The 18456-nt window shown below is 50.5% G+C and overlaps 1 protein-coding gene across 3 annotated transcripts; it reads right to left on the reverse strand.

Moving 5' to 3' along the window:
• Positions 1–777: 777 nt before the first annotated feature.
• Positions 778–16292, reverse strand: CACNG5 (calcium voltage-gated channel auxiliary subunit gamma 5). 3 transcript variants are annotated; one of them, XM_027692025.1, is made up of 7 exons: positions 16192–16292; positions 10743–11067; positions 4302–4605; positions 3414–3500; positions 2424–2564; positions 1662–1807; positions 778–1243 (listed from the first exon to the last, which is right to left on the reverse strand). In XM_027692025.1, the coding sequence occupies exons 3-7, from the start codon at positions 4507–4509 to the stop codon at positions 986–988; spliced, it is 840 nt and encodes a 279-aa protein (XP_027547826.1). In that variant the 5' UTR covers positions 4510–4605; positions 10743–11067; positions 16192–16292; the 3' UTR covers positions 778–985. The 3 variants fall into 3 exon arrangements, with proteins under 3 accessions (XP_027547826.1, XP_027547825.1, XP_027547827.1); XM_027692024.1 differs by lacking the exon at positions 16192–16292 and adding an exon at positions 15723–15835; XM_027692026.1 differs by lacking the exons at positions 10743–11067; positions 16192–16292 and adding an exon at positions 15723–15830.
• Positions 16293–18456: the final 2164 nt, after the last annotated feature.

Genomic DNA, 18456 nt, shown 5'->3' on the forward strand with positions numbered 1-18456 from the left:
CATACACACACACAGAAAGCAGCTAAAATACCATTTTCTTGCCAAAATGAAATATAAGCCAACTACTTTGCTGCAGTGGACTTGTGCCATAAGTCTCAGCTACATCACTTTACACTGGTTTGGGATCTTGCCTTTCACTGCAATAACTTCTGGCCATAATTCCCCCTAAGTCCTGCATCTAATGTTTCCTGTGGGAAGGGTTTAGGTTGTTTTCCACTCGATGCTGCACTGAAATTCTCCCATTTGCTCTTCAAATCTCCTGTCTGTGGGCTGGCAGAGGAAATTTGGGTGCTAGAGCCACCCCACCAGGGTGCTTCCAGTCTAACAGGGGATATTTAAGCAACAGTTTGCAAGTGGCCATAGAGGAACAACCTGCTTGTGTCCAAGCCTGCTGAGGTATTGTCCAGGAGGATGGCTATTTCCCATTACAGCCTGGTTGCAACTGATATCCAGCACTGAGAGATATCAATCAGTAAATATTCAATCAAGACAAAATTTCTATTTTTCTAATGCTGGTTATTTCTTGGATAGTTACACCAATCTTTTATGCCTGCTGGCACTTAGGCCAGTAAATATATAATTAAATGATACAGTCAAATGCACAAACTTTTGCAGCCTACTTACCTACATCAAAAAAAATACACCTTTTTTTCCTTAGTTCTACTCTATTTTCTTTTTCCTGCTCTTGAGTCCAGCCCTGGATTTATCCCCCCTGGCAGAACTGCTGTTTGCTCAGCGGGACCAGCTGAGAGAAGAGGACTTCGGAGAGATCTTTAGTTACACGGGGAGGAATAAAACAACCCAAAAAAAAAAAAACCAAAGAAAGGAAAACATCCCAATTCTCTAGGTTACACTATTGGTTATATAACCGATCTCCCTGGTTATATTTACGCTCCTATAAATAGAGAAGTGGCCTCAAAGAGTGGCCTAAAAAAACGACAGACAGGAGTCGGGATGCGGCGACCATGGACGGGGACGTCGGGGCTCAGCACGGGGACGAGGACATCTGGTCGTAGTCAGGGCACTTGAGCAGGGCTGGGTAGTTACTGTTCATCTGCAGGGACGCCTCACTGGAGATGTCCGAGGGGCTCCGGCCCCGCGCCCACGCGTCCGGGTGCAGGAACTGCCCCGAGTAGTCGGAGCAGTTGCTCAGGCGGGGCCGGTAGAAGCCGGGGTGGGGTCGGTAGATGTCCTCGGCCGTGTAGCGCTTCATGAACAGGTACACGGACATCACCCCGGCGCTCTGCGGGAGAGAGACACGGCCTGATGCCCGCCCTGCTCCTGGCTGCCTCCTCCACCATCACCCAAATGGAGTGAAATGTAAAATTGCGTTTTTTTTGCTCTGCTGCTGATGCACAAAGGCACCTGAGGGCTGTCACTTCACTGCCCTCTGCCTGGGATCCATGCACTAAATAATGCAGCACAGCCACGTCTCCTCCTCTGAATTTCCTGCTTGGCATCAAATCGTCACCAAATGCCCCATCACCACGCCAGGCTTGGGTCTGTCCCCACCCTGTCTCCCTTCACACTATATTTTACCCCTCTACCCTCACAGCCCCGCCTTAAACCCCACCCCAGTCCTCTTTTTTCCAACAGCCTCAATGTGCCCACCCCTGAGAAGGGGATGCACTCGTTACAGGGATGTGAGAGCTGCTGGGTACCTCTGTGAGAAGGAATGAGATGGCAGAGAAGGCAAAGGACCACCCGTATTTGTAATTGAAGAACGTTTCTGAGTCCTTAGTCCTGTTGAGCATCTCGTCGTTAATGCTGGAGATGTAGAGGACCAGCCCCACCACCAGCGACAGACCTGGAGGAGGACAGTGGGAAACAGGGATGAAGTGCTGAAGAAGCACCTTCCTTAAGACTTGAAAGTAAAAAACTGTGCTTGGAATAACTGGGGAAAGGAGCTGCCCTCCCTCCTGCTGTGCTAACCCAGGGCACTCCTCTCATTTCAGTCAAAGCATTACCTGCTCTGGCAAGTCTGTGTGCACTGGGGAGGAGGCAGCTGGCTCTGGTAGGAGCTGACTTCAAAGCTCAGCTGTCACAGCTATTTGTTTAACACTCACACAGCACCATGAATAAAACATTCTCTTTTCTCATGTAGAAACATCCCAACTGAGCAGTTTGAAGTTTCTGATCTCTCCTGTGACTGATGTGCCAGGAGAAGCATCCTCTCCCCCAGCACCTGCTCCTGCACGTGGTGGAGACTTTTCCCCACATTTCCACAAATGAGTTTTGCTTTGGATGGTTTTCCATCCCACAAAAGCAGATCAGGCTGCAGGGCTGAGCTGCAGGGGAGCCCCTGTGGGTGATGATTCCATCAAGGAGCCACCACAGCGAGTCAGGAGAGCACCAGCAGCTACCAAAGCAAGCGTGCTCCGTGCTCAAGGGTTGTCAGGAGAAAACCTGGTAGCAAAACTCACCCGACAGGATGAAGAAAATCCCCGAGACGAAGGCGAGGATGGTCCTGTGGGGCCGAATGTGGCCGATGTTGCTCAGGATGAAGCCAATGAACATGAAGAACAGGCTGACCAGAGGGAAGGGGGTGGCAGAGCGGATCATCTCTGTCAGGAGAGGAGCAGAGGGAAGCGAGAACAAGTTAATCCTCCCCATATAGTGTGAGAAATGGGCTGGGTGAGATGGCTTCAGCCCTGCTGCTCTGACCACGTTGTGTCTGGGGTTTCCCTCTTTGCTAATGCACTGAGTAAAACATAGAATTATGGAATCATAGAACAATTTGGGTTGGAAGGGACTTTACGTTTCCTGCCAAGGTCAGGACACCTTCCACTATCCCAGGTTGCTCCCAGCCCCATCCAGCCTGGTCTTGAACACTCCCAGGGATGGGGCAGCCACAGCTTCTCTGGGCAACCTGTGCCAGGGCCTCACCACCATGGTGCTGACTCTGCCAATGTCTGCGTTTCTGAGGGTTTCTCTGTGAAGTGTTGCATGGGAAAAAAACATCAGAACCTGCATTTTTCTCTAGCTTCACCCCGTAAGTGTTTGCAGAACATTCCTATTTATTCAATCTGAAATGACTGCAGAATTCATCGTGAGAGCTGTGACACTCCATCCTTAATTCATCCCACTATATAATGTGTAAAATTGACTGCTAGGGAATAAATACAGCTGCAAATTATGGAGAGGAGACTAAAAAGCCAAACACTTCGATAAACATTAGTGCTGAATAGCCAGTGACAGGAAATTATACAGCTTAGAGCCTCTGTGAGCACCCTGCCATTAGAAAGGGATGTCCCCAAAAGCTTAGGAGCACACTGGGTGATTCACACAGTCAAAAAATGTAGTTGCATCTACAACTCAGAGTTTCTTTGTCAAAGACACAAAGGGGATCTCTTGGGGGAGTCACAAGTGACTCCTTGGTGCTTTGCAGGGTGAGAACCCACAGAACCACTTACTCAGGACGTTGACTGTGGACTCAGATGTCAGCTGGATGTTCATGGGCATGACGTATTCGATGGTGAAGCACCGGCCACGCTCCTCACCTGCAGCAGACACAGACCAAGTCACTCCTGCATTGTGCTTGTCTGTTTGGGTTTTTGGTGGGGAGAGCAGCTTTAAATCGAATTTCCATGCATGCATAAAAACAAATTTGCTTTTTAGTGCTGCTCCATCTTGAGTGTCTGTGGTTGGGGTGGAAGAAAGACATCTCTTAAATACCATTTCCTTGTACGCAAAAATGCGAACCCCAAAGCCAAAGGCTTTAAAGTCACTCCAGGGGTGGCATCAGAGCTCCTCACGCCTCCCCTGACTTTTTCCAAGCAGCAGTTGAAACTTTGTGACATTTCAGGCTGGTCACTTTGAGATTCCCATTCCCTCAGGTTTTATTCAACTGTGCTCCTGCAGCCAAGCTGCTCCATCACACTTGGCAGGGACAGAGGGAATGGTCCAGGTGACCTGAATCTAAATTCTGCAGGGACCAAATGGAAAGTTTTGAGCTGCTGCCCAAGGCCACAACACTGGGACGGGGGGGCCTGGCATGGTAGCATCAAACCCACCCAAAACCTGTGTTGAAAGGCACACTTATCCATCAGACTGTTAAAAGTTGGGCATGGGTCTGAGTTTGGAAGCAAAGATGGACAGAGCTTCTAAAAAGCCCATGCTTCCTGGCCGATTCCCATGGGATGACACGGACAACAAACATTATAACACATAAATATTTATCGATTTTTATATATATAAATAGACATAACATATATATTTATATATCTGTTTATATGTTATAAAACATATAAATATAAAACATATAAATAGCAGGGGATGGTTTTTTGGGGGTGAGAACGTACCTGCCAGAAAGCAGACCCTCCAGAGCCCCGAGTGCAGCGACAGCTTGATCTCGGCCGTCTGGTTCTGGGGCTGGACGATGCCCTCCTCCAGGTAGAGCCAGTAGTCCGTGCTGACAGAGATGCCCAGGAGGCCGAGGCCACAGACGGCGAACACGCTGCTGAGCAGGGTCAGCGCCCTCCTGCTGCAGGCGCTCATGCCCAACAGCATCGGGGGCTGGGGCGGGGAGAGCGGGCGGATCCGTCAGCACGAGCCGGGGGACGGACGTGTCACAGCTTTGCCCTGGATTGCCTTGGGTAGGATGAGCTGAAACGAGCCATTAAAACAATCACTGACAGATGGGAGAGTTTGAACCAGATGCCACCCGACGGCTGCCCCGCGCCGGGCCAGGGCTCGGGGGGTGCTGAACGCCAGGGTGGGAGAGGCTCGGGATGGGCTGGGTGGGAGCAGCTCCTTGGCTCCTGTCTGATTTGCTGCGGGTGAATTCCTGCTTCTCCAGCCCAACCTGGCACTCAGCTCCCCAAGGATGTGGCTCAACCCCAGTATCTTATCTGCCTGCAGAGCCTTATCAAGTGCTCCCACGAGGGGAGGCAGCACGAGCTGTATCTCCTGGGCACAGGAGCCTGCTGAGGATCGTGGACACCGAGATAATGGATCAACAAAGGTGCTTACAGCTGCTGGACCAACCTCCCCTCCTGAGCAGCTCCCACCACCATCACACTCCCCCCAGTAATGCCACTTTTCCTCTTCCAGGGTACATTGATCCATCGGGGAATCAAGATGCTGATTTTGCAACGACCACACTACACTGAATGACATCATCAAACACGTTGAAGCAGAGTGCCATGACACAATAATTTGTCTTTCTTTGCTGTTTATTGTTCTTGCTGGATCAGAGCTGGGGCCAAACCTGGCTTGTGCTTTGTGGAGAGGCAGGGAAAGGAAGCAGAAAGCTGCAGCCAGGCCCTGGGTGAACATTAAAGGAAAAACTTCCCTCATCCTCATGTTGCTTATGTATTGAATCTTTTTTTTTATTTTATTGCATTCTTGCTAAGTTGGGGAATTTATTAGTTCTCATGGTGCCCTGCAGACTGATAAAATATCACCAGAAATCAGAGTTCTTGGTGCAGTGGAGGAAAAAGTGCAATTAATACGGGGGGAAAAAGCCACAGCAATGAAAGATTAAAGGAATAAGAGCAAGAAGGAAAAAGATACATGCCAGAGATGGTCTTCTGGGGAGTGGGAAGAAGGCAGATAATGATATTGACTGCTTTTAGAAAGGCAGGATGAATCACACGTAAGTGCCGTGTCATGTATATTTTCCAAGGCACATTTTCCTGTTGTTCAGCACAGCAAACAATACAGAAAAAACATATAAACCCAGCTAGACAACAAAAGCTACCAGATTTAGCAGCAGGAAGCATATTCCTTGGACTGCCTTTAAAACTGCACCAGCCTTGCTTTGCACCCGTCAGGAGTGGCTTCATCAAGCCCGTGTTTGCCATCCCGGTGCACGGCAGTGAATGGGCTCTTTGGAGAGAAATCCTGTTGCAGTTATTGCTGTGATGAAGGTGGTGGGTTCAGTGATTAAATCAGGAGACACAAATCCTGCCTGGACTGGGAGATGACAACTTGCTGTTCCGAAACGGCCGGGTGAGCAGGCTGGAGGAGGGTGGTTTTTCCTAGTGCCTTTGGTGTAAACATATTAATACTTGCTTATAGTGACTCTCAGAGATGGCAAAAGTCCTCACAGCTTGTACTTTTACACCCAAAGCCTTCCAAGATAATGTTCTGCCATAGTTCCCTCATGGTTAATACAAGCAGACGATGCTGAGAGTGGTCTCTTGCTGCTTGGGTGCTCTCAGGGAACATCCAATATTCCATATCTTATCCTCTTGCAGTGCCCTTCCCCAGCACATCTGTCTCACAAATCCAGAGCACCAAGACCCCCAACACCCCGTCCTGGGTAGGGCTTGCAGCAAATTTCATACAAGATCAACATGAAGGAAACTTTTAGTTACTGTGGAGCCCAAAGAATGGGATTTACTGAGCAGATGCAATATCCAAGGCCTGTCTGCCCCTCCAGCTCACTGCTCTGGGCAGCAATAAGAGAGAAAAGCTGCTGGAAGAGTATCAAATCCTTGAGTGAAACAGAGAAAGGGAGAGAAAGACTTTAATTATTGCATCTGACCTCAAATCCAAAGCAGACAAGTACATCTTGGTAGGAAGCAGATGTACTTGCACCCTCAAGCACTGCAACAGCTCTGACAATTCTCTTCCATATGAAATTATGGATTTGGCTCTTCCTACGTTCACACTGTGCCTCTCCCCAGAAGGTTCCAACCTACAGGAAGGGGATTGCTGTCTCCAGACAGCCCAGCTCACACTCCTGCAAGCTTTCCCTCCACCTTTGGCTTTGCTAACCAGCCTCATTTTTAATGTTCTTCTTTAACATTTCCCTCAGCTCAAGAAAAGCAGGATGTGTTCCCAGGAGGAACACCTCCCTGCTAGGGGAGTGAGGAGCAAAGTACAGAGGAGATGATCAGACTTTCTTTTCTCTGAAGAATTAGGAGGCAGCAGCCAAAGAGGAAAGTGGTGGCTATCAGGCAGAGAAGCACATCAGCTCTGCCATTTCCCTGGGAATATGCCATTTCCCATCTCTATAGATTCCCATTTGGTTCTGCAATCAGCTATCCAAAACTCAGATCCTCTGGCTCATCCATTCATCTCCCTAACTCAGCCAGAGCCATATTTTCTAGCTGCTGCCTCAAAATGAACAGCATTTACTACAGAGTGTCTCATCCCTCTTGGCATTTTGGTGCCAAAATGGTAAAAGGAACTGGAATCTATTCTTGGCTCGTGTATCATCAACAACCATCCTCCCTGCACATTTCTCGTTAATAACAAGCCAAAAATCATAGTAGGGAGTATGTGAAGGTCCAGAAAAAGCCACTCAGAGGGAAATAACTGAGTATTTCCTGTGATTTGTTGTCCATCAACATCAGGCACTGGAAAATAGACCCATTTGGTATCATTTACTGGTCTTTGGGGTGATGTGAGCAGCAGGGAGAGGGGTCGGGCATCAGAGTCACGCTTCTCAATTGCCTCATTCCCTTTCTCCCTCACACTCCAATCTCCATGTAATCAGGGAGGCATTAGAGACTCGTCCCTGTTCCTGCCTCGCTGGCACAGAGGATGGAACCCAATGTAATGGGGGACAGGGGGCAGGGATGATGCAGAGCATCTGCTCAAAACAAGCCTCCCCCCCATGTCCAGCACCTGGAGAATTAGCAGGGCTCCCAGGAGAAAGATTTTTCAAGGACAGGAACTGGCTTGATTTTCAGCAAGGATTTAGTTCCCAGTGACCTTTATCAATTGTGTTATGCTTCCTACGGCTGAAAAGGTGATGCTGTTTGATTTCCAGCAGTAGCTGTATTTTAAATTAAATGAATAGAGCCCCAAAGATTTCCAAGAAATGGGACTTTAGAACTGTTCCTGCTCCTTCGATCACGCTGTGCCCTCTGGTAGTAGTCCAGGGAACAATAAAGGCAGTCTGCAATGTAATCTGCAGTCCTTGTAATGAATTTCTTCTTGTCTTGGAGCCACGGCTTCTGATGGAAACTACACACGGCCCTTGCTGGGATTGAACCCTTTGGGAAATGAAATGAATATTGGCATTGTTCCTAACACAGTTCACCCAGATCTAGGAGTTAGTCCTTACCTATTTCTCCACAGTGACAGAAAGAAAATATCCTGGGCAGCTTTCTGAGCCCACACCTCCGTGACCTCACACTGAGCACTGCTCTGGGCTGTGTGGATGGGCTGAGAAAAATAAATATATCACTGCTCAACTGCCTGGACAGGATGGGACGTATCAATAAATCACTGCTCCGAGTTCAGTGGAAAACAGCAGCTCTCTCCTGCCCTGGGTAAAGGCAGAAAGAGCAGGGCACAGCCAGGCCAAGGAGGCAGCTATTGATTTTTATGTGGCTAGAGCATCATTTCCAATTTCCTGACATTTGTGAGGAGGGGAGGCACTGCCAAGGTTATTGGAGCAGACGGGAGGGAAGGTTTTGTTTGTGGAGGGTGCTGGGATCCAGGACAAGCCTGGAAACCTGCCTCTGTGCCTGGTCCATGCTGCAAACCCAGGGCTGAGGGAAATCAGAGGTTAAGCCATGGACCTGGAGTAGTGGGAGAGGCTGAGCAGAACATAAAAGAGAAAGAATGAAGCTTGTGAAAGTGGAGTAGGAAACCCACTGAGTGAGCAGTGGATGTACAAAGAACATCAGGGACCTGGGTAAGAGCCATCAAATGCAGGAGAGCGTGAGCTGTGATGGAGCTGAACTGAAAGGACCAGCTCCCACTAAGCTGCAACAAGAAAATTGGGCTGCCTAAAAATAAAGGGCCTTCAAGCAGTGTGACCCCTTCCTCAGGACACGACGCAGGCCATGGACGTGGGCAAAAAAAAAATAGGTCAAGGAGAGTGGCTTTTCAGAACAAAACTTTTCAGAGTTGGAAGTGCTCAGGCAGGACCATACTGAGGCCACCACTGCATTGTCATCCTCCTTCAGACAGCACAGCTTCCTCAACTTCACCTTGGCTACCTCATGGGCAAATTCAGAAAAGCCTAATTTGGTCATTAGGTGGAATGGAATGATCCCACTGGGCTCATGGAGCACCCAAAGGGTGCAAATGCTTCGATCCCAAAACAGTGTGTGCAGCCCGAGGCCAGGTGAGCTGATGCTCTGTTGGTTGGCAGAGTGTTGGACCTGTGTGAGGAGAGGAAGAGGAGGAGATGGTGAAGGCAGTGCCCATTGCTCCATCTGGGGACGCAGAAGAAACACCTCTACAAACCAGACCTGGAAAACTGCGTGACTGGGAAAGACAGTTTTGGTTTTGGAATTATAGCTTGGGAAGTGGCAGTCCCTCCTGAAGCTTGGAAAAGGTGTACTGCAGGCAGGAGAGAAGCACAGGACTGCTCTGGTTCCACATAACAGCTGAAGGAGAGCAGGGATGGCTGCAGAGAAAAGCAGTGTCTCCTGCACTGGTACACTGAGAGGCAAATGGCCAAAGGGGATGTGGGTTGGAGCTGGTCCATAGGGTTCACAGGAGCCCTGTCCTGAGCTGCTGGCACCCAGCACCTCCACTGGCACAGGGGAAAACAGAAACACACGAGACAGCTTTACAGACCTGCATTAGTGTCCTATAAAAATGTCAGCTCGATTTCTGAGAGAGAAATTATGTATCGGAAAAATTAAGTGCAGAAATAAATCTTCTCCATGTGGAGGAGGTTTAGCCTGATGCTAAGAAATGAAGCAGCCCACCTCGTGGCAGTTTGAACAAGGGCTGGTAACTTGTGACCACGAGCAGCCATAAACTTCAGAAGGATCAATAGTGGGCTTGAAAGCCTCCCCTGAGCTGAGAGCAGCAGCTCCAGCGACGGCTCCGCACGTGGCACTGCCATTACCCACGGAGAGCACGGGATCAATGGGCACTCCGGGCTCTCCAGAGAGGGTTTGAAAGCAAATAAATGAATAAAAAGAAGGCTGGTGATGAGTTATTTGAATGTAGATTGAGCCACTGCAATCACAAACCCATTAATTTTGTGCTTGTCATCACACACACAAGGAACACCTGAGCAGCAGTCAGAGGGAGCGATGTGTGACCCCACACACCTCAATGCTCACCACTAACTGATTTTATTAATGAGATTACTTGGGATTTTTCCTCTTAAATTTGACTTCCATAATTTTTCTGAGCATTTCTCTTTTCTCTAGCACTTCCTGTGCTTCATTTCTTGCTTATTTTTTTACAGTTTGGTCAAAAAAATCCTTCCATGGCAGTGAAAGAGTGAAGGAAATATGTACTATATCTACTATCTACTGTATAGAAAGTACTGTTATTTTCTGAACCCACATCCTGCTTAGTGAACCCTCAAGGCTGATCCAAGGCTGCTCTTCCCTCTCTTTCTTTATCCCAACCTTTTTGCTGTGGAGTGCTCAAAACCTACCCTTTTGCCTAGGTCAGGTTTGCAGAGATAGTTGTTACTGATAACTGAGCCCACTTCAGCTCCAGCACCAAATATAAGGAGATCAAATGATATTCCCAAGGGCAAAGGAACAGCAAGAGAGATTTATTTCCCACCCCAGCCCTCAAACCAGACCCTTTCCTGAACGGGCCACCTCTGCCACGCTGCTGCACTCCTGGCTCTGCTCCAGCTCTTTCACACTAATGGCTTTGGATGATGCCAGAAACTTTCAGCAAATAAAATCATCGACCCAACAGCCCTGATGGTCCTGGCTCACAGGACACACTATCCATGTGTGCACAGCTGGTCTCATTCACATGGCCTTTCTGAATCCACAAATATCCCCTCCCCAAACCTCTTATACAGCCCATCCCACCCACATGTTTCCTTTCTCCTCAGTGTTTTAGGCTCTTACCTCTTTTAACCCCAGCTGAAGCAATGCTTTGGCAAGTGGAAAGCCCGGGATGAGGCTGAAGGTGGGAAGTTCAGTTCTGGCAGATCGACTGCAAGGAAACGTCACAGCAAGGAGGGTCCTTGATGGAGGCTTCTGCTGCTGGATGGTCTGGGAAGAGCTGGGTGTGGGGTGGCTTTGGAAACAAGCAGAGGAGAAATCCTGGACCTCAAGAGAGGGCACAGCCTCAGCTCTCCACCTCTGACTGACTCCCACGAGGGCTGCAGGGTGCTGGCACACAGGGACAGGCAGGTGGCAGGCAGGTCTCTGCACCACTGCAGCTCCTACCCTGGGGTTTTGCAGAAAAATGTTACACAAAGTACATTTCTCAAGAGGGAAGTAGGAGCTAAAACCCTGAGCTTGCAGTATTGCCCACGCACCCAGGCCCAGTTCTCCAGGTCTGAACTATATATATCTGTTCAAGGTTTCCATCCCTAACAATAGCTGAGCCCTGTCCTTTGCAGAGCCCTTCCCAATGTCCTCTCTCCCTATCAAATCTGACACAGTATTCTCCTACTCACAGTGTGTCAGAGTGCTCACAGTCAGGGACCCGAGTCAAACTGCTGGTTTCAATACCCTACAAAGAGCTACAAAAGCAGAATAAAAGGGGGAAATATCCAGTGCTACAAAGCAAAGCAGCTGGGGGCTGTGCTGCAGAAACCTCTCTGCTGTGTGCTGTGGGAGTGGGGCCTGCCCATTAACCTCTGCGTGTGGTACATTATGGCTTTGATTTAGATCCTAAATACATGAACTCCAGTAACCCAACGATCCAGTGACCCTCATCTGGCTGCAGGGTAGTGCTTCCCTGAGCACACCCAGGAGCAGGGACAAGGGACAGCAGCTGGCTCAGCTGTGGACATCCCCCTCACACCAGCACCAAGGCTGGGCTGCTCTGGTGGGATGTTAAAGCTTTCACAGTTGGTTCTTGTTCACTTCCAAGTGTCATTTATGATGGCACGAAGTCCTACAATAGCCTTGTAGATTAAAAAGGGGGAGAATAAGCCTCTTCCTTGCACATGGCAGCATTTTCAAGGTCTCTGTGTCCTTCCAGCAGCAAGGCAGGTAATGGCATGATTGAAGATCCCAGGCAAGAGATCTGTAAGGTATTGATGTTGTTTTAAACCGAAGTGGGTGTGAGCAGAACACACTCATTCAGTGTAAGCCTTGCAGGAGTCGTGTATTATGAACACCAGCACATGAAAGGTCTCCAGGCTGTAAACTTTTACTGCTGCTGCAGGTCTAAGAAAAGCCCCAGGTACAGCCCAGGTGCAGGAGCTGTGGCTGCTCAGCAGAGAGGGGCCAACACCCCCAGTTCCTTCTTTTCCCCTTAACGATCGGTGCATGACAGCTTGAGCTAAATTAAGCAAGCTGGGAGATAAAAATAGCAGCAGGAGCTAATTAAAACTCTTCCACTCCCCCGTGTCAGGGGTACCTGAGCCGGGGAGGAAGCAGCAGCAGCTCTTCCCCTGCTGCCTCTCTCCTCGCCAGCACTGGCAGCTGGGGGGGTTTTATGAACATTTTCAGTGTGATGAATGAGAGAAAGTGAGAAATCCCCAAAGCAAAGCTGGGCTCTCTGAATGCTGAGGGCTGCAGACAAGTGGCACGTTGGCCAGGCTGCTCTTGCTGGCCATGGCTGCTAAGACCTGCATCCCCTCAGTGTGATTAAAGATGATTGATAGCATGGAGCAGTGCCTTGTTAGCCAGGAGATTGCATTCCCCTTCCTTGCTTGGAAACCAGCTTTACCACAGAGCCTCTGAGCACGGAAACGATGGTGTAAAGAAAGAGGGGAAGGGCCGTGTCATCCACACCTCAGGCAAACAACTTCAGAACCCAAGTGCCACTCGTGACTGCCATTAAACCCAGTCACCAAACACAGCAGCTGCTCCATCCAGTCTGGGACACAGCTCCCTGGAAGCTGTCAGTGATGTCTTTGTGCACAACTCTCTAGGTCTGACACTGAGCAGCCACTGAAGTTTGGTCCTGTCTTCACATAGGAAAGGTCTTTGCTTTGTGCAGCTTGTTAGGTGAGGAATATTCATGTACATAGCAAGTATTTATACATCGCTGGAGGTATTAAACTTTCTACCACCCAGATTTTAGCAGGATTTGTTACCATTCCAGGACTCAGGGGTAAATGCCCCAGCAGACAGGGTAGGAAAAACCACGCATGACATGGAGCAGCCTGAGAACAGGCACAGGCGTCATGACCCGCTCAGGAGGCCGTGGGCTGCCTGTCCTGCTCAGCACAGGCAAGTGCAGCCACATCCTGGGAAAGTCTGCAGGAACAGGCAGGGAATGGTCTTGCTCTCACTCTTCTCCATCCTTCCCCCACGCCAGCACCTGTTACCAGGTTAAACCTGCCCTGGCTGTGTGTACCTGGTGTTTACCCACACTCCTCTCCCATTCCCACTGTCCCTTTGTACCACCAGGTTCTGGTTCCTGTGGCACACAATCAGCAGCACCTCTCCTGCCACCTACATACAACCTGAAATTCTCAGCCAGAGCTGCTGCAGAGAAAAGGAACATCTGCTGCAACCAAGCATTCCATGTCTCCTGGGAAGGAGCCAGGGCTGCCCACCTGTAGGGCCTCCAGGGTGAGCCAGGTCCTGTCCTGGCAGACCTGAGGATGCTCCCTGTGGATGGGGATGTCACCAAACACCACTGGATGGGCACTGAGTGGGAAAATGAATTATCTCCACATTGTCCTGGGTCAGGGGATGTTATGTGCTGTGCTGCTCCAATAACCCCCCCCACAGTGCAGCCCTGAGCACCACTCTAATGAGAATTTTCACTGAAGAGCAATGACACCTCCCTCATAATAGAGGAAAAGCTGCAAGTCTTGTCTTCCACAGGGACCAAAGATAAACTCCATTCATCTATAACAGCCTATTTTCTGAGCCTAATGATGGTATATGTGTTGTCCTTTGACAAATTCCCAGTAAATATTTTACTATAAATGTCAGACACTCTACAACAACATCAGTGTGACTGACTCTAAACCATCTTTCTAGAACACATCCAGAAAAAAAAATCCCTTTAATTTCAGTGAGATTTAGACTCCCAGATAACTTTTGACATAGACTCCATCATCTAGTTTTTTTTAAAAATGCCACCTTCAAACCAGGGGTTTAAATCTTCCCAGCTGACTTAGGAAAAGCTCCCAGCGTTCTCTCCAGCCTTGTGCAATTCACAGCTCACTGATACCATTGAAGCCTCTGCAGGCTTGTGCATTATTTCCCCTTTTGTATTTTATATTCCCTCCCCTCTCCATAAATAAAGCTGAAGCTGCAAATGCTGCGGTATGGATGCTGCCAGGTGGGAATTCATTCAGCTCAATGAATATATTCAACAGCTACAAGATACAGCAAGGGATCAGAGAATGCCACACACAGAAGCATTTCTGTGCCCTGGATGCCACATGGGGCAGCCTGAGGGGAAGGTGTGATGGCAGAGGGAAGGGCTGCTGGGAGCCAGTCTCCTGCCCTTTGGCTTTTTACTTGACAGACTGAAATGGTGCCCCCAAAACCCAGCAGATGAACCTCTGAAGGGAGGAGAAACACAAGGCACTTGTGAAGCCAAAGGGCAGCAAGCAATGGAAACATGGGAATGCTCCTCCAGCAAAGCTGCCAGGCGGGTCACACCACCAGCACCTGCTGCTGCTGCACGAAACTCAGCAGGAACACTCCTTTTTAGCTGATCCACTCCTTTGCAGTGCTCTTGCTGAAGAAGTGCTGCCTTCAGTGAGTGCAACACCCTTGCTGCCCTTTCCACAGGCTCACCTGTACCTTGCAGGCACCTAAAAGCTCCAAGGAGGCCTCCTCTCCCCCACAGAGGTTTGGGGGATTCAAGGGACACGGTGGGGACAGCAGTGCCACAGGTCAGACCCACTCCCTGGACACCCCGAGGAGCCTCCCGCTGCCTCTGCCTGGGAGACCCAGCCCTAAAAGCTGCAAAAAGGATCGTGCATCAGGGGCTGATGGAGCTTTATGAACTGCCAAGCAATTAATCGACATCCAAAGGACGTGTCAGAGCCTCCCTTCCCGCTGCCGCCGTGGCTGAGACACCACATTTCACATTTCACCACCTTCCACAGGGTATGAATAAGTGGCACATGCAGAAGTGAGGACAGGCTCCATGTCCCCGTTCCCTGTTCATATGGTAACACATGATCCAGCTTTTTTTTAATTTTTTTTTTTTTAATCCCTCTACTTTACTTCACTTAACAACCAGGTCAGGTTTTTCTCAGATAGCCTCGCTCAAATTCACACTCCCCTCTCCAAGGGGTTTGCTACACTGGAAAAACATTCATAGGCTGACTTCCAGCGGATTTTACATTCCCTGTGAAAAATATACACGCGTTTCTCAGCAAAACGTTCCAAACTCGCCGCCGAGGAGGGGGATGCTCACAGTGCCCAAGAGATGGCCCCTGTTGGAGCAGCCCGATGGGGAAAATCCCAGGGATGAAGAGCCAGGATTTTCCGGCTCCCTCGTGCTCTGGTCCTTCCGTCGGGAATCCGGCGAAGCCAAACCCCTCCGCCCGAGCGGTGCCGGTGCCCGGGCAGGGCACACGGGCACCTCACCCGGGTCTGTCCGTCCCTCCCCGCCGGGGCTCGCAGCGCTCCCGGTACCCGGGGCCGCGCCGGGGCTGCGGCGGATGCTGCCCGGGGCGGTGCCCCCCGCCGCCTCTCCCGGCCGGTTCCCACTCCAAGGGGAATATGGAAAACACAGGCAACACCTGCCCCGAGCCCTGCGGCTCCGCACCCGGGCGGCGCCTCCCAGATCCCCCTTCCCTCGGCTTTAAACTTTCAGGGTTTTACATCCTATTCGGAACCCACCTCCCCCAAGCTGAGCCCAGGACTATTTGCCCCTGTTCCAGGGGCAGCCTGGCCCGGACACGGGAAGGAGCCCTAGCCTTTCCCTCCCCATCCCAGCCTGGCACTCACCGGCCCCGCGGGACGCGCCCGGCAGCCCCGGGGATGCTCCGCTCGCTCCGCGCCGCGCCGGGAGAGCCCGGGGAGGAGAGGGCATCACATGGCGCCGGCGGGGCCAGCCCACCACTCCCTCCCGTCTGCCCCCGTTCCCTCCCTCCTTTCATCCCTCCTTCCCTTTCTCCATCCTCCCTTCTTCCCTCCCCCTTTCTCTATCCACCTCTCCTTCCTCTCCCCCCCTCACTTCCCTTTATTAATCCTTTCCCTTTTCCTCCCTCCTTTTTCTCCCTTTCCGTTTATTCTCTCCCTTTCCCTCTATTGCCCCTTCTTTTCCTCTGGTCCTCTCCTTTCCATCCATCTGACCCCAGTCCCTCAGGCTGGTGGCTCCACTTCACGGCCGGGGCAGGGGTGGGAACCAGCTTTGCTCCTGCCCCTCCGTGCATCCTGCCTTCCATGCAGCTCCCACCCCCCCTGCACCCCACACCTGGAAAACACGGCTCCCAGCGCTGGGTGGGCTGCACTTCCCGGGACGTGCCTCCTTTGGGAGCTGGGGTAGGGAAAACTGGCTCCAGTGTCAAATCCACAGCTAAGGACAGAGCACACAACGGGGAGGACTGGAGGGCAGCAAGCCAGTGTGCTGGAGAAAGCCAGCTTGGCAAGACTGGGACCAAAGCAGGGACAGAGCCAGGGCTAAAGGAGAGAGGGACACAGGGAAAGATGCTGTGGGCTCTGGAAACCACGGCCAGACTGAGTGATTCAGCCAAAACACATAGAAAAAGAGTGGCAGAGCCAAGAACAAGGATGCAGCTCCATCAAGGTGTCCAGCAATGGGACACTTCTTTGGATACAGAGAGAAGGACAAGAGAAGGGTCACATGCCATGCGGTAACTCGGGCTACGTGAGCTGCCAGCCCTGGCAGCAGGGCCAGGGGCAGCTCACGGACACCAGCACAGCACCTGGAGCTTGGAATTGCAGGGCAATTTCTTCAGGGAGAGCTCATTCCATGCAGGGGCTTTGCACACATGCTGGGGTCGCCAGTTCCCAGTGTTCTGGATGGAACGTGCTGCATCTTTGCAGAGGCGTCCCCAGTGTAGCAAAACACGACTGCCCTAAATAGAACAACTCAAAATAAAGTGCGAGCTGAGATGCGGAGGAGGTGTTGTTGGGTGGCTTGTTTGGAATCAATGGAGCCCTGTGCTCGGGCTTCTTGAGTCACAGAAATTAGAGAAGCCCATAGAGATGTGTAAGTTTTGATTTCTCCAATCAGAACATGGTGTAGCCCAATTTAGGCAAGTTCCAGTGAGATCCAGGCTGGTAGAAACCTGCCTCCCAACAGGACCCCAGCTGGCAGCCAGAGCACACTGGTTATTTGGCTTTGAGGGACTGCAGCTCACATGTATTCTTTCATGCAAAGTTACAGTGATATTTAAATTATAGTGAATTCAGCACGTTTTCCTGGGCGCTCATTCACATTTGAGGAAGAGCTGAAGGCAGCAAATCCATCAGGGTTTTGACAGCAAGGACAAAGCAGAGATTTGGTCAGCAGAATGGATTCTACCCTGGAAAAGGCAGTCAAAGGGGTGATGCTCTCCAGGACGCCCAGCCCCAGGGAGGAGGAGGCTTCCCTGGGATGGAGCTCAGCAGCAGGGAATTACCAATAAAGTCACAAAGCTACAGGAGGCAGGTTAGACCTGGATGTTCACCATGGGCTGTCAGGGTACATTGCTTTAACAGAGTAATTGGCTGTTCATCATTTTTCTTTACTCTGTATTGTTAAAAAATTCCCACCAAACAACCCAAAGCATGGCTTCATTTTCCTCCAGACAGACAATGTGCTGTGTTGCTGCCTGGGCTCTGGGCAGGATTGTTTGACTACAACACGAATAAAGCTGCAGCACATCCAGTGACATAATTATCCATTACAGTGTGAGAGGCCCCCAGCAGCCATGCATATAATCAATTAGAAATACACATTTCCAGCTTGGGTTTCTTCCCCTCCCCTTTGGTTCTATGCAAATGCACTCGGGCTAAAACACTCGGACAGATTTTCTGCTGCTGCTTGTCTCATACAGCAACTTCTGCCCTGGCAAAGCATGTGCACGATGCCAACACTCACACCAGGAGCATTTCCCACAGGCATTCCAGGGCCAGGAGGGAAGAGAGCACCAGTGATGCCTCCCAAAACCACAGTAAGCTCTCCTACCTCATTAGCAGCTGTCCAGAATTCCATTCCCATAACATGTATCTCTCTGATGATGGCAAACAACAGTGAAGATGAAGTGGAAACCTCTTCTCCCAGCCAGGAGCCTGGCATGGCTGCCCCAGGCAGGACAATTAGCACTTTACATCTTCTCAGCATCATCCAAAACTTGGGTTAGGAGTTTGTCAAACCCTGCAACATCTGTTTTGGTTTATTGTTTCACATGACACCATCTCAGAACAACATCACTTTTCCTTCCCTGCTTTTCACTGTTCCTGTTAAATTCTCTCCTCCCTGAGAGGGAGGATCCTCCTCCACAGCCACATGTGGGCAAATGAAGCCAGGTGGGATTTTGCTCATCTCAGGATGTCACAGAGCTGTGCTGGTCCCTGCAGGGCTGGAGCCTGACCCAGCCACAGCAGCTCTGCCAGCCCTCGGCGTGGCAGCCTGAAGCTCCACGGACACCTGAGCAGCAGCTTTTGGGCTGCACCCAAGGTCCAATCTTATGAGTGAGGAGGGATTTGAACTTCATTAGTGGCTCAGACCAGA

This window comes from Neopelma chrysocephalum, unplaced genomic scaffold (genome assembly GCF_003984885.1).
Source record: "Neopelma chrysocephalum unplaced genomic scaffold, ASM398488v2 Primary Assembly neopelma1_84, whole genome shotgun sequence".
NCBI classification, from domain to species: Eukaryota; Metazoa; Chordata; class Aves; order Passeriformes; family Pipridae; genus Neopelma; species Neopelma chrysocephalum.

What these genes read in the sequence shown, in the direction of transcription:
- CACNG5 (XM_027692025.1), bottom strand. Translation starts at nt 4,509, where the DNA reads ATGCTGTTGGGCATGAGCGCCTGCAGCAGGAGGGCGCTGACCCTGCTC. An exon ending in GTCCACAGTCAACGTCCTGA is followed by an intron (nt 2,565 to 3,413) that starts GTAAGTGGTTCT and finishes CTCTCCTGACAG; the next exon opens with AGATGATCCGCTCTGCCACC. An exon ending in TCTCATTCCTTCTCACAGAG is followed by an intron (nt 1,244 to 1,661) that starts GTACCCAGCAGC and finishes TCTCTCCCGCAG; the next exon opens with AGCGCCGGGGTGATGTCCGT.